The sequence below is a fragment of the Vigna unguiculata genome, chromosome 3 (genome assembly GCF_037176805.1).
Source record: "Vigna unguiculata cultivar grain cowpea cultivar isolate G323 ecotype 2 chromosome 3, ASM3717680v1, whole genome shotgun sequence".
NCBI classification, from domain to species: Eukaryota; Viridiplantae; Streptophyta; class Magnoliopsida; order Fabales; family Fabaceae; genus Vigna; species Vigna unguiculata.
The window spans coordinates 4,215,294-4,231,203 of record NC_140794.1 but is presented as its reverse complement, the minus strand read 5'-3'; the positions used below and the strand labels follow the sequence as shown (position 1 = coordinate 4,231,203).

At 36.1% G+C, this 15,910-nt stretch overlaps 1 protein-coding gene, 1 long non-coding RNA gene and 1 other non-coding gene across 3 annotated transcripts in view; 1 reads left to right on the top strand and 2 right to left on the bottom strand.

Moving 5' to 3' along the window:
- Positions 1–15,677, top strand: part of LOC114178384 (ADP-ribosylation factor GTPase-activating protein AGD1-like) — a 28,450-nt gene extending 12,773 nt beyond the window's left edge. The window contains exons 6-20 of the mRNA XM_028064249.2: positions 844–888; positions 1,783–1,848; positions 1,956–2,003; positions 2,092–2,187; positions 2,274–2,315; positions 2,940–3,155; positions 3,371–3,502; positions 3,590–3,814; positions 3,889–3,975; positions 4,060–4,395; positions 10,685–10,830; positions 10,897–10,990; positions 11,896–12,061; positions 12,140–12,386; positions 15,017–15,677. Of these exons, the coding sequence (XP_027920050.1) occupies positions 844–888; positions 1,783–1,848; positions 1,956–2,003; positions 2,092–2,187; positions 2,274–2,315; positions 2,940–3,155; positions 3,371–3,502; positions 3,590–3,814; positions 3,889–3,975; positions 4,060–4,395; positions 10,685–10,830; positions 10,897–10,990; positions 11,896–12,061; positions 12,140–12,386; positions 15,017–15,125 (2,055 nt within the window). The 3' untranslated portion in view covers positions 15,126–15,677. The remainder of the gene's footprint in view (positions 1–843; positions 889–1,782; positions 1,849–1,955; positions 2,004–2,091; positions 2,188–2,273; positions 2,316–2,939; positions 3,156–3,370; positions 3,503–3,589; positions 3,815–3,888; positions 3,976–4,059; positions 4,396–10,684; positions 10,831–10,896; positions 10,991–11,895; positions 12,062–12,139; positions 12,387–15,016) is intronic.
- Positions 471–543, bottom strand: TRNAK-CUU (transfer RNA lysine (anticodon CUU)). Its single transcript has one exon. It is a non-coding gene; the product is annotated as a tRNA-Lys (tRNA).
- On the bottom strand, positions 4,880–9,932 carry LOC146887430 (uncharacterized). Its single transcript, XR_014993838.1, has 2 exons — positions 7,498–9,932; positions 4,880–7,420 (listed from the first exon to the last, which is right to left on the bottom strand). It is a non-coding gene; the product is annotated as an uncharacterized LOC146887430 (long non-coding RNA).
- Positions 15,678–15,910: the final 233 nt, after the last annotated feature.

Here is a 15,910-nt window from a genome sequence, read left to right as displayed (position 1 = left end):
TTATTTGGTACCAAGACAGAATTTTTAGTCGGGAAATCATTAATGGTGTATGTTAGGAGGAATCAAAGGCAATTCAATCTTAGTAAGGCTTGATTCATTATTTAAAATGTTATAGAGACTGTGCAATTGGTGTGTCAGTTAGAGTTTTATTTGTTGTTGGACAGTTATTAATTGGTAGTTGCTATGAGTAATATAGTTGAAAGGAAACGGACTGGTATATTGATGTATAAAAAAATTTCTGTGTTGAAATGCAATATTAGATAAGCTTCTGCTCATAACCAGTATTTATAGTGTTGAAGCTCACCAAGACATACAGCTACAGTGTCTTACATCAACAAACTAACTGAAGCTACAATGACTTTTAAATGAAGAAAAAAACCGGAACACTGTATTATTGACCAAAATTCAATTGGTACCAACTTTTAGTGCTTTTGTTCATTTAAATGTTTTTATCAGGAAAAAATTAAAAACGCCCACCGTGGGGCTCGAACCCACGACCACAAGGTTAAGAGCCTTGCGCTCTACCAACTGAGCTAGACGGACTTTTGTTCATTTAATTGTAACCTCTTTTTTTGCATCTAGCTGCAATTTATTTGATACACGGAAAAAATGGAGTTGAAGCTATAACTACTATAGAATGTGTGATTAAATAACTTCATAAGAAGAATGTCAATCAAAACTATTCATGGTAAATTTATCAATGTTCAATTTTAAAGTAAACACTTTTTGACCTGAGGTTTGCTTTCTATATGAGAATACATTCATATTTTTCTGCATCCACTTGACTACTAGTATAGTTTTTACTTATTTTTATAAAACTAACACTTCAAGCATTGCTTGCAGGAAGCTCGAAAACGTTTTGATAAATCCTCCCTTGTATATGATCAGGTCCTCATTTTCCTACTAAGGTTACAGTGTTGTGAACTCTGCATCTATACATTTTGGGTAAAATGTGTTTTAAGTCTCTTGAGTTTGGGTCAAAATTAGTTTTAGACCCTACACTTAAAACTGGTGGGTTTGGTCCTTCTGTTTTTTGAAATGAGGAGGATTTGGTGGCAAAATCCTCTTTATCGAGAAACGAAGAATGAAACCACTTATTTTAAAATCGAAGGACTAAAACTAAATCACGATGGATCTAAAATACATTTTACCTTATACTTTTGTTTCCGCCACCTGTCTATCTCTGTGATATATACAATGTACTAAATAAGAAACCTAATTGCTTCTCCTTTTAACCGATCCAGGAGTATGATAATAATAAATATAATTCTTTTTTCACAATTCACAGAATATTTGTATTGTCTTGATGCTTCCTAGTAAATGACCATCAGGGTTTAATACTTTTAAATTCTTTTTTACTTGTTGAAATTTTATCTTGATGCATCAAGATTTGATTCTCGAGAGAGAAAGCGTTCATATTATAATGGGTATAATTAAATGAATTTTGGAAATTGACCTTGCAGTTTCATATTAGAAGTTTTCAATTTTTCTTAAATCAAAAGCCATTATTTCAAGTGCTATCATTTAGTAATTGCCATTTCATAGAACCTCGAAGTACATGCATTTTAATTTATTATTTTTGCATGATCAATCCACACAATTCCTTGGGATACAACCCTCGGGAAGTACTTGTATTTTAACTGGAGAATTAAATCTCAAAAGTTCAAATAGATTTTGTAGTACTTTTGAAGGAGCATGTAAATTTGTGTGTATGTAGTGCTGTGGAAAGGTTACTTACATTTATCTTGGTCATAACCTGCAAACAATATGGATGTGTTACAGGCACGTGAAAAATTTATGTCACTCAGAAAAAGTACTAAGATTGACATTGCCACTGTCATTGAAGAGGTATTTCCAACAACTTTTCTTTGGAATGTTTGATTTTGAAATTAATCAAATTACATGTCATGAGTTACTGTTATCCTTTTGAATCTAATTTGGTAGAGACATTCCAGGAACTGCAAGAGGCAAGAGCATCATTTGAGGAGGCCCGTTTCAATTTGGTAATTTAAGCAGCACTGGAGAGATGTTGCTTAGAAAATGAAAGATACATTGTTAGGTATTAACCACATGATGTACTTACTTGTCTAGGTTAGCACTCTTAATAACGTTGAGGTGAAGAAGAGATTCGAGTTTTTAGAGGCTGTAACTGGAATTATGGATGCTCATTTTCGATACTTTCAACAGGTGTATGGCATAGTCACATATATGGAACTTTCTCCACAAGTATTAATATTGCACGTATACTGAATCTGAAAACACTTCTCTTGCAGGGGTATCAGCTATTGCATCAGATGGAACCTTTCATCAATGAGGTTTTGCTGAGTTCCCTATTTCTTATTTTAACTTGACTGCTGATAGTAGTAGGCATAGTTCTTTTCACAGATAGCGAGATGTTATTAGTTCCCTGTTTTTATTTTAACTTGACTGCTAATAGTACATGTGGTTCTTTTCCACAGATAAATAGATGCCATTTTGTTTTTTGATTTTTCTAGAACTGAAAGCCAATGAGGAGCAAGCAGGCCGAAATACATAATTGATGTATCTATCATTTGACTATTAGGTTAGCTTAACTCATGGAATTGCTAGTATAATTTGAAGGGTCATCCAGACTTGAAGTGCACCAGTTAACCAGAGTGACACATTTGCTTTCAAGTAAAAAACAAAACTTTTTTTTTGAATTATAATTCGTGTTCCTGAAATTTTTACTAAATGGTAGGTTTTTTGTCCTGTATCTGAGGTGTATTTTTTTATTATTGAAATGATTTGGCTAAATTTAGTGGCTAGAATAAGAAACTGAGATCTAATAGTCCTTCTTGTGAGGCAAGATATTTTGCACAAAGGGTGCACATTGCTTATGGTTGCTAAGAAAACAGAACCTTTTTCTTAACTTTTTGCTTAAGAGGGAGGGTTAAAATGCCAAAATATTTTACTTGCAGATTATGGATTATGTACATCAGTCAAGAGAAAATTTCAATAACGAGCAGATTCAACTTTATCAAAGAATGCAAGACTACAAGAAACAAGCTTATGAAGAAAGTAGGTTGTCCTTGAGTGGTCCCTATGGTTCTCCTCTTGGAGACTCTGCACATCCATTTTCTAGGATATCAAATGAGGCTGCAGATGTAGTAATGGAATCTGCAGCAAATGGAAAGGTATTTTAGAACATGACATTTCTTTTCATAAGATTATTTTCCACTTCATTTTTCAACTTCTCAATTTGTCTTGATGTTGGCCAAAAGAAACGTTTTTTAGTCCAAGTCCCATCCTTTTTTTTGTTTGTTCATCCCTTTCTAAATAAGTTTATGCTAAGTATCTTTATGAACTTTGATATCTCAGCTATGCTGACACTTTAAAGTCACAATAATAGGTTCAAATCATTCGACAAGGACATCTTTCAAAACGATCCTCCAATTTGAGAGCTGATTGGAAAAGAAGGTATTTTGTTCTTGACAGTCGGGGAATGTTATACTACTACCGCAAACCATGGAACGGGTCATATGTAAGTCACCAACTAGAACTGCACTTTTAGTACAGTAAACTAGGTAATGCTCATTCTTTTAAATAAATGCTGAGCATTCCGTTTCAGGGCAGCAATCAACCATCTCCAAAGAAGAATAGTGGCATTGAAAATGGTTCTGGGATTCTAAGTCGATGGCTTTCTTCTCATTACCATGGAGGCGTCCATGATGAAAGATCTATAGCACGTCATACAGTTAACCTGCTAACATCAACAATCAAGATTGATGCTGATCAGTCAGATTTGAGATTCTGCTTCAGAATTATTTCGCCTACAAAGAACTATACGTTGCAGGTACCTATTCCAAAGCTTTTAGTTTATAGTTTGGCATTAGTTATTACCTATAATGTTACTAAGGGGAACTGCAGGCAGAAAATGCAGTGGACCAGATGGATTGGATGCAAAAGATAAATGGAGTAATTGCTACCTTGTTGACTGTCCAAACACTGGGAACGGTACATAATGGATATTTTCTTTTTAAATGCATCTTTTGATGCCCATTTCAATTTTAATACAATTGTAAAACAATTATGTGACAGCCTCCGTCAGCTGACTCAGAAAACGACGACTCTAACTCTGATGACAATATTGATAAGTCAGAAAGTTATCCAGATGATGATCATGCTTTGAAAGCGAAGTCTGCATTAGATAAACCCACCCGTAATAAGCACTTACGTTCATCTAGAAGTATGCACTTACATACACACACTATGAGAACTGAAAAGCCAATTGATGTTCTTAGAAGTGTAAGCGGAAATGATAAATGTGCTGATTGTGGTAAACCTGAACCGGACTGGGCATCCTTAAACCTTGGCATCCTCATATGCATTGAGTGTTCTGGTGTTCATCGTAATCTTGGTGTACATATATCAAAAGTAAGTATTTGAGACCGCACATTTTATCTTACAATTTAATGTTGTATATGGTTCATGCGTTGTCAAAATTCAGTGAATTTTGACAAGGTTAGAAGATCTACTACCTCAGCCCTTACTTTAATTTCTATTGTCTACATATGTATGGAGAATGGTCGTGTTATTTAGTCAAGTTATTCTAGGAGGAAATAAGTACATGTACCAATGGCAGAATAGTTTGGGACTAAATTTATTACTCTAAGGTTAACATCTAACAAGTTCCAAGAGAAATTGACAACACTTAGCCAATCTAAACCAAGAATGCAGCATATATATTGCGTGTATTCTGTTTAGGAAAAAAATAAGCACTTAAGGGAAAAATTAGAAAAAAAAATGAAATGAATTTTTCCATAAGCTAAAATTAGCTTACGCACAATGAAAGGCAAAGTCAGGAGAAGGAAAAAGCAGGGGTACAAAGGAAAGTAGAGAATTTTCAGAGAAGAAGTAATTTTCTGCATAAAATTTCCCGTCTTTTCATTAACAATGTGCTATATAACATGCAATTTTTGGCGTAAGGGTCGTACAGGGAAAAAAACAAAACAGCATATAAGCAAGATTCTTTCCCAATCATTCCCTCATAACAGAATTTCACTTTTTGCTGGGACCAGGACACGTCACAACAAAATCAGAAAATCGTTGGGGCAGACGTGATGCTCTCTGTGGTCTTCCTTCATGTGTTGGGACCTCAGCTGAGTCTTGTGGGGTCACCTCAATTGTCTCAGTGGTTACACCAACAAAGTTCATGGTATTAGTGAGAGATATTGGATTACCAATGCTAACATCTCACCTGGTTTGAATAACACCTTGTCCTCAAGTTGGAATTGGTCTTTGAACTGGGACCATGGTTCCCAACTGGCTTCTTCGAGAGGCATGTTGTGCCATTGGACGAGGACTAGAATAGGCGAGTCCATAGAAGATGAATCCCGTTTCCAATCAATAATGGCAGTGGGCTCTAGAACTGGTTGGTTATCATGAATCTCTGATGGTAATTGGAGAGGGGAAGAGGGAAGGGGTCCCTTGTGAGGTCGAAACAAACAGACATGGAATACATTGTGTATTTTTGTTGTTGTGGGCAACGCCAAGTCATAAGCTATCTCATCGATCTTGTTGGTAATTTGGAATGGCCCAAAATATCGCTTCTGCAATTTACTCGAAAATGGGCCAGTGACAGAGACTTTGCGGCGAGTTCGCAAATGAACATAGACCCATTCATCAACATTGAAATGGAGGTCACGTTTGGAGGAGTCAGCCCAATGCTTCATTGATTCTTGGGCTTTCTGTAAGTTGGAATGGAGCTTGCGTAATATCTCTTCACGAGAAGAGAGTTCATACTGAACTGCAGCATTAGAGGTGTCCTGAGTGATGATTTAAGGCATCGTTGGTGGTGGAAAGCCGAACATAATCTCAAACGGAGTGAATCCCGTATAGGAGTTGACAGACGTATTGAAATTCCACTTTGCCCAAGATAGGAATTTGCCCCATTGAGATGGTTTGTGATGAACGAAGCAACGTAAGTACTGTTGCAACACTTTGTTTGCCTCCTCGGTTTGTCCGTCTGTTTGATGGTGGTAAGCTGTTGACAAGCTTAATGCCACTCAAACGAAAGAGTTCTCGCCAAAATTGGCTGAGAAAAATCGGATCGCGATCTGAAATGAGGCTATGAGGGATGCCATTATGTTTACAGACAATATTAATGAACAACTCAGCAACTGTCAGGGCTGTGAAGGTTGGGGAAGAATACCAAAATGGGCCTCTTTGGAGAAGAGGTCAACCACCACTAAGATTGTTGTGAAACCTTTATATGATGGAAGACCCACAATAAAATCCAAGGAGAGGTCCTCCCAGCAACGAAAAGGTAGTGGTATGGGTTGCAAAAGTTCCGGAGGTCACTGAGTAGGTATCATTGTTTGTTGGCAAACTGAACACTTGGCTATAAAATCTTGAACATCCTTACGAATAGTCTTCCAATAGAAATGAGCTAACAGCCTGCTAAGTGTGCGAGCAACACCCGTATGCCCAACCATTGGTGTTGAGTGGAATTCATGGAGAAGGGAATAAAAGTATTGGATGAAGGAAGCCATAGCTTGTCCTTGAAGGTGATGAAATCCTGATGAACTGTGTAGTGAGGAAAATCACTTGGTGCAGCAGAGATTTTACCCTTAAGATCCTGAAATTCATCATTTGCAGTAAGGGATGATTTAAGGGCATCCAGGAAGTCAAGCTGAGGAATGGTCATGACCAACAAGGAACTCGCAGTAACATCAGTACGTGAGAGGGCATCAACAGCATTATTAGATTTGCATGCACGATACTGGATTTCGAAGTCATAGCCAAACAATTTAAAAAGATACTTTTGTTGCTCTGGGGTGAGAACAGTCTCATGCATAAGCTCCTTGATGGAGCGCTAATCTGTTTGGATTATGAAATGGCAACCAAGCAAGTATTGATGCCACTCTTGGGTAGCAGATGTTATTGCACATAATTCTCTCACATATGTGGATGAGTTGCGCAATTTGGGACAAAACTGCTTGCTGAAATAAGCCACCGGGTGACCCTGCTGAAATAAGCATCAGTTTGAATAACAAATGTGGATTCAAAATTAGGGATCGCTAGGACAGGTTCCTGCAAGAGTATTTGCTTGAGCTTTTCAAAAGCAGATTGGGCCTCCTCGGTCCATAGGAATGTGTCCTTTTTTAACAACTGGGTCAACGGATGAGCGATGGAGGCGTATCCTTGGACGAATTTTTTGTAGAATCCCGTAAGGCCAAAGAAGCCGCGAAGCGATTTGATCGTAGTAGGTTTAGGCCAATTGTGAACTGCTTCAAGTTTATCAGGGTCTGGCTGAACTTGGTGATGAGAAACAATGTGCCCCAAGTACTTAATGGAATGTCGACCAATCAAACACTTGCTACTTTTCAACTTAAAATGATTTGAGTGCAATAGACCAAAGGTGATGTCAAGATGTGTAATCTGAGAATCGAAAGAGGGACTATACACCAGAATATCATCAAAAAATACAATGATGAACTTACGCAAGTGAGGGCGAAAGAGATCATTCATCGTTACCTGGAAGGTTGAAGGGGCGTTAAAGAGCCCGAAAGGCATAACTCTGAACTCAAAGTGACCATTATGAGTAGGAAAAGCAGTTTTCCTTGAGTCCTCAAGCACCATTAAAATCTGATGGAAATTTATCCTTTATGGTGATGGAGTTTAATGCTCTGTAATCAACGCAAAAGCGCCAAGTGTCGTCCTTCTTTTTAACAAGGAGGAATGGGCTGGTACTGGGCACAATAAAACCGGAATCAAGAATCTTTTGAACCTGATATTCGATTTCATGCTTCTGAAAATGAGGGTATCGATATAGGCGAACAGAGATGGGGGATGAATTTGGGGTGAGGCGTGAAGGGGGGAGAGCGGTAGGGATGGTGAACATGGAGGAATATTTGGAAATAAGGTTTTGTAATTGAGGTTCAGAGGCGTTGGGTAGCAGTGGGGCGGTGTGGGTTGGTTCGGAAATCCGAGATAGTGGTGGTGTGCAGTCTCTTGAGTTGATGGGTTGAGATAGTGTGGGATTTGGGCCCGGGTTGCCTTGTAACTCCACCAAGGAATTGTTCCACATGAAACGCATAAATGGGTTGTTGTAGTCCATATGGAAAGGACTAATCAATTGCAACCAGTGTACATGATAGTTCTAAAGGGTATAGATCAATGGGGAATTGGTGTTGGGCTAAGTGAAGGTTAACATTGGGACAGAAGATCAAACAAGGTAAGAAATCACCATTTCCCACCATTACTCGTAATGGGCTTGGTGTTGGTTCCCTAGACAATTGTAAAAATTGGGCCACTCGATTTTGAATAAAATTGTGGGTAGCCCCACTATCCACCAAGATTTGAACATTGTACCCATTTATGGCCCCTGTGACCCGAAAAGTGCGAGGACTCCACTGGTCTGAGATCGCATGAAGGCTAATGAGGCCTGCCTCTGGTTCGTGTGGTTCAGGAACGGACTCATCGATGGGTTGTTCCTCCGGTGGGTCTTCAGTGTCGAAACAAGTAAATAAGAAGAATTGAGGTTTGCAACGATGACCTCTAGTATATCGCTCATCGCAATTGAAACAAAGGTTTTGTCCCTCCGAGCCTGCGTCTCAGCTTCAGAGAGTCTCCGAATGGGTAGTTTTGTGGGTGGTGTAGGGAGAAGAGGTAGAAGCGGTTTGGGTGTGGGCATGGTGGATGAGGTGGGTGACGTGGATGGAGGGCGGAAGAATCTGGGGGATGTGGTTGGTGTGGGTTTGGATTTGTCATCTTGAAGTTTGGCTAAAGCAATGGCTTGGGGAAGGTTTGTCGGTTGGAGGGCTGTGATCTCACAACGTATATGTGGTTTGAGGCCAGAAATAAAACAACTGAGGTAAAAGGAAGGAGGAAAATCAGAGATACGATTTGCAAAAGTCTCAAACTCAGAGATATTCATGGAGTCCCTTGGTTTGTGAAAGCTTACATATGGCAGCTATGGGGTCTTCATACTTGGATGGGGCAAAGCGCAATTCCAATGCTCGCAAAAAAACCTCCCATGAAATGAGGAGACCATTGTTAAACATCCATTGGAACCATGCCAAGGCTGGGCCTTCAAGATAGAAGGAGGAGACCTGTATACACTGTTCAGGGGGTGTTTGGTGATATTCAAAGAATTGGTTCACCTTGAATATCCACCCTAATGCGTCAGATCCATCAAAAGTTGGGAGATCGAATTTGATGGGTCGTGGGGTGGTGTGGTGGTGTGATTGTGAGGTGGATTTAGATTCAAGTAGAGTAGTGCGTGCTGAGATATCATGGAGGGCATTAGCAAAATTTGCTTGGGATAAGAGAAGTTGCTCGAGCTATTTGTTTATTTTAGAGAGTTCTTCCGTGTGAGAAGAAGGAGAGCCATGGAGTGAGTAAGCCGAATGAAAGCACCAATGAAAGGCAAAGTCAGCAGAAGAAAAAAGCAGGGGTACAGAGGAAAGTAGAGAATTTTCAGAGAAGAAGTAATTTTCTGCATAAAATTCCTCGTCCTTTCATTAACAATGTGCTATATAACATGCACTTTTTGGCGTAAGCGTCGTACAGGGAAAAAAACAAAAGAGCATATAAGCAAGATTATTTTCCAATCATTCCCTCATAACCGAATTTCACCGTGCTGGGACCAGGACACGTCACAACAAAATCAGAAAATTGTTGGGGCAGACGTGATGCTCTCTATGATCTTCGTTCATGTGTTGGGACCTCAGTTGAGTCTTGTGAGGTCACCTCAATTGTCTCAGTGGTTACACCAACAAAGTTCATGGTATTAGTGAGAGATATTGAATTACCAATCCTAACATCACAACTTAAAAAATAAAACTTTAGAGAAGTTATATACGACCTTCTACAAATTTGCTTATAAGCTAATTTTAATTTATGAAGAAATTAATCTCATTTTTTTCTTTTTATTTCTGTCTATTAGAAGTCTTTATGGAGAAACTTTTGTCAAATCAGAACCTATTTGCAAAGCAATCAACTTGTTCTAAGTGAACTATTGAATCATGTGATACCTTCTTGATAAATATGTTTGTCAAATTTAAAAAAAAAAAAATCCAAAGTTAGGAATGATAACGGGTAAAGATAGTACCTATATGACATACCTTCCTGCCATGTACCCGCTAAAGAAAAACCAAAGTTTTCATATTTGTGGGTATCCATTAATACTAGTAGATACCTTTTTACAAGGATTATTTTATCTGTTTTTAAATAAATTTATATAAAAGTTATCTAAAATTACTCTAAAAGTATAAACTAAATATATTGCACTCCAAAACTATAAATTCAAATAAAATTACACTCAGTATAATCCCAAATAGATAATACTTAAAACATAAGTCTAAATAAATAGCACTCAAAATATTAGTCTAAATAAAATTAATCTTTTTAAAAAGTTTAATAAGCAAGTCTAAATAAAATACCCAATTCAATAAAATCACTCTCTAAAGGAATAGATAGAATAGGTTAACATATTAGGGTTTGTAGATTCAAATTTTAATATTAAACTACTACGGGTTTTGGATGATTATCAATTTACAATCAATCCATAAATATTTAAATATTTATTTTTAGGCTATAGATTTATTTTCAACATCTGAATCTAACATTACTTTCTTCTTTATCTGTACAAGGGAAAAAAAGAATTCCTTTTGTTTTGATTCTCACTTTTGCAACTAAGTTGGGAAATATTGTTTGGCAGGTAAGATCGCTGACACTTGATGTTAAAGTTTGGGATTCCTCTGTCTTAAGTATGCTTAAATCACTAGGCAATCTTTTTGCAAACTCAGTTTGGGAGGAGTTGTTGCATTCACAGGGTAATTTGCAAACTGTTGACACCCTTGCTAGGTAAGTACTCCTAAAGTTGATGGGATTATCTGACTTGGCTTGTGCTAACAAGCACCTGCAATGTAGTTCATCCAAGGAAAATGAAGAGGAGATCTTCCATGCAAGAAAGCCAAAACATGACGATCCGATTTTAGTAAAGGAAAGGTTCATTCATGCAAAGGTATTCCAAGAAAATTTCTAGTTTCCTTTGCTATTTCATATTGTTAGAAAGATGGGTGGAACTCGAACCCCTCAACTTTAAGTAAAGCTTGTCTTTTTCGACTTTAATAAGCGTATTTTATTTTAGTACCTAAAAAGTTTCAAAGGACTTGAGAAATAGCTTGGTGATCTAGAAACATACCCTTTATATGTTAAGATATTGACTTTTCTTGGAAGTTGAAAGTTGGGCTTCCAGTACGAAGAATTGGGCATCATATTGCATTCGCAGATATCTATTGGACAACTTCACCTAATGTGAATTAGTTTTAAGATGAAATATGATATAGTATGAGAGCCTATAGCTTATCTTATTAATTGCCTATTCTAGGAAGCTTGCCACTTTAGGCAGTCATGTGTGGAAGGGGGTGTTTGGAACTAACATCAAATGTCCCTTTCCTCTTCTCTTTCACCAACTTCCGGATTGGTCAAGCCTCAAATTAAATCCAATATCTCCTTGTCTTCACTCAACCCATTCGTTCACTATTCTTGGAGATCAATATATCTTTATGCAACTTCACTTAATTCCAATTGATTTTAAGATGAAATTTTACAAAAATCTTGGTTAGCTTATGAGTTCATGGATTAAATGAATCATTACGTGATTGTTAGAGAGATGCACTGGAGTGGGTGCATCTGGATAATTTGGTAGAATTACTTCTGAAAACAATTATTACTGGAAGAATGAGTTTTATATTTAGAAAGATAACTCAAGAGTAATCTCTTTGGTTGGAAAGTGATTTTAAAATTGCTTATAAATGCGATATTACCAAAAGGATTTGGGTTAGTTGTCACACATGTACAAAACTTTTAGCATTTAGTGGCAATCTTATTCTTGAAGTATTACTTGACTGAAGTTTAATATTGCAGTATTCTGAGAAAATATTTATTCCCCGGATCACGGAAAGCCACCCTATCCATTCACTAGCGCAAAAGTTGCAGGAAAGCATCTGTGCAAATGACAAGAAAGCAGTGTACCAGCTTATTGTTAAGTTGAATGTTGACGTGAATACCATCGGTTGTCAAGCATTGTCTGGTATGTCTTCTGGTTCAGAAGTCTCAACTCCAGCAAAGTTTTTGTAGTGGAAAAAACAAGTAATGTGGTGCTGTGCAGGTGACACTTTGGACATGGCTTCAAGTAATTTAAACATTGCATCTCAAAGTGAAAATCAGGTCGTTGAGGACGTAAAAGATGGCTCTAGCGCGCTTCACCTGGCTTGCCTAAATAGTGACAATGGCATGGTGGAGCTACTCCTACAGCTTGGGGCAGATATAAATGCTTCTGATTCCAGAGGTCGGACACCACTTCATTGTTGTATTATTGGAGGGAAGACTGCAGCTGCAAAAGTTCTTATCTCGAGGTAATTAATTGGACATTTTCTTATATATCCAAAGATTTTTAGTCATAAAATTCTATATCCTAAATTCCCGTTTACTCTGCCTACAGGAAGAAGTTACAACCTATAGCGATACTAAAAAAGCATTCTCTACCGCATCATATCTTCTGCATATACTTATTTAGTTCTTTATTTCATAAAATACTTAAATTTATTTATTGCATAGGAAGAACATGGCTTAAATATATAAACAAACGGTTTCAATATTATGTCTATATAATATATCTATTTTATTATTTTATTTTCATAAAAAATAGTTTATTAGTTTTCATAATATAAAATTTTATTTTGTTTGTCCCCATCATTAGTATTATTTGTTAAAAGATGATCTCACATTCCATTTGTCATGTCATTTTTTAATAATGGTGGTGAGACAACAGGACCAAAAAAATCAAATACCAAATATTAAGAATAAAAAAGGTCAAATAACAGGCATAGTTTACATATTTGGCCATAAATTGTTTTACATTAAATATTTATATTTTACATTATTGTCTTTAAATATTATGTCATTTATCCGCAATTATTTTATGGAATAAATAATTTTATAACTTCAAAATTTAAATATGTTGAAAGAAAGTTAGTTTTAAATGGTTTGTTCAAGTTGTCAAAATAAATATTTTAAAAGGAAAACAAAGATTAACATTGTTTAGGTTGGTATATAAATGACTTTTAGTTGTTTTTCGTATAAGCAAAAACATTGTTTTTTACACTCTCTAAGGAACACTTACTCTAAGCAAAATGGTTGACAATGTTGTTCTTAGTTTTTTCTTCATTTTGGTGACAAGATGTTGATATAGGTATCGTAGAAGAAGATTGTTGCGGGGTTATGGACTAAGGTAGAAAGTTTGTACATGACGAAGTGTCTGGTCAATCATTTGTATTTGAAGTAAACATTGTTCTCAAAAAAATAAGTAGTGAGAAAAGGTAATTAGTAAACACTTCGATTGTGGGTAAAACACTGTGTTCTCCTCTTGAGAATTCTCTCACATATATATTTAATACATACATATATGTTGCCGTTTAAATTAGCTAAACTGCTAGATCTACAATTATTCTACAGCAGTGTATCCTAATAAAAGAGAATAACAGTTATGATACAAAATTAGCATAGACTTTGCTGATTTTGATGACTAGATAATTTGCCAATCAATGAACTAATTCTTGATTTGGAGAATTTGATGTGTATCAAAATTTAGTGAAAAGCAATTCGTGAACAACTAGATGAGTTCAACAAACTAATTCTTGTATTGGAGAATATTGATGTGCAAATTGAAGATGAACATAAAGAAATGTTAGTATGTATCTTGTCTAAGAGACGTCATCACTTTAGGGAAACTTTGTTGTGTGGAATGGAGATTCTCTCTCTTCAACAGTTCAAACTATACTCTTAATTTGAAAGAACAAAACAAGAATTTTAAGATGAAGTCATATCAAAGTGGAGATGGGTTGACAATAAAAGGTAGAACATCCAAGAATGAACAGGAATAGGAGAAGATATAAGTTTAGACAGAAGAATGGTGGTCATGTTTCAAACATTAGATGCTATCATTATAAGGTCACACCTATCCTCATACGAAGAAGAAGGTTAACCTTGACAAATCACTGTGTCTAATAAATCGTTTGGGTCTAGTTAAACAATTTTTGTTGAAGAAGGTTAAAAATCATTGAAGATTCTTATAGTGTCTAATGGTATTGATGATGTTATGTGGATAACGAACTCAAGGTGTTCACCCCACATGACCTCTGATCATTTGTGGTTCTAGGAGTCCACAGAACATGAAGGAGGATATATGTTCTCCTTGGAAATAACAAGTCCTTTAATGTCACTAGTATTACAATGTGAATTAGATTGCAAGAGGGAACTGAAAAGCTACTAGATGAAGTTAGGTATGTATGCAAATTGAAAAGGAATATAATACCCTTGGTAATTTGAGAAGAAGAGATATGTATTCAAATGTGAGAAAAGGATGTTGAAGATGATGAGGGCTGTAGTATATGTAAAGGGAAAAGTACTTGGTTGATTTATAGAAGCAAGAAGCAAGACACATAAGGTTTGGTTATGTAATCAAAATGTTATGAGCAATGCATCTATTGCAAAGCTTGCAGGGTCAAATTCCATGTTGGATAACATAGAATGAAGGGAACTATGGACTTTTGTTCATGTTGATTTCCAGTGATCATTTGTTACTTTCTCACACTTTAGTAGCTCACAGCGAGCTTCTAAACAATTCCTTTCTTTGACAAGTTTTTAGCATGTCAAATGAGAAAGTAAAACAGGACATTATATAAGAATAAAGAGTGATGTCAATTGTGCGAGAAGATTAATGAGGCGTGTTGATCTCAATAATTACTCCTAGTTAGCATTATAAGTTAAGGGATGAATAGTCTCTTATGATTTCGTTTCTCTAAATGTAGATTAAAACTTATCAATAATCTAATTAAACCATGTTCAATTATTGTATGTTTTTTATTTTAATTTTAATTTTGTTTGTTTATTCTTATTTCTGTTTTTGGGTTGTATGTGGTGTTTAATTTTCTTTATATAGTTTGGTTTAGTTTGGAAAATTGAGGCAGTTTGCGGACATTTGCAGGGGAGCGAATACATATGTGGCAGATAAAGAAGGCAACACTCCTATTAAGCTTGCAACAGAATCCCAAACTCTTGACAAAGAAATTATCAATCTCTTGACAAGCAGATAACATGCCCAAACTCTTACTAAAAACACTCATTACTAAACTAAATGTTTCGGATACAACATCACTATTTTTGTCACTTCTCCACAAGCAACGCATGCAACCACAAAGGGGCCTGGACCAACTGCTTTAGCTTTATTGGGCCATCTTCATAATTCAAGGATGTGATGGGCTCATATTCTGGGGTTTCAACTCTATTTTAATTAGGAACTCCAATCATTCTAATTTATTCTAACACAGGACTGTATATAAGTTACTTAAATTATTATTAAACCAGATGTAAAAGTTCTTGAAAGAAAAAAAAAAAAAACAAGAAGGCGAAGAGACAGAAAAAAAGAGGCTAATGCATGGATCTTAATTAAGTATGGCCCAGTTACACAAGAGAAATGGGAGGGACGACCTTCCCAAAACGTGAATCTTAATTAAGTTCTGATTATGACAGAATTGTTAGGTTCAATGTTCCATCACGTAGCATAAAATTTTAATCACTTTTTAATTACAATATGCCTTTCCCATACTTAAATAAATAATTAAAACTATCTTCTTTCATTTTCAATTATGTGTTAACAGTTTGAGAGGTTCATGTGACAATCGTTTTACATGTTTCATCCAAACAGCACCAAGCATAGTTCCTGTAAATGTTTCTTCCATACAAACGTTTTTCTACCAATTAGTTGAAAAACCCTTTTTCATCATTGGAGTAGAAAATAGGAGGGAAATAATTGTTTTCATTGTACAAAAGATTAAGATCAAAGTAGAACGTAGGATTTTCATTGTATTATAAAATAAAA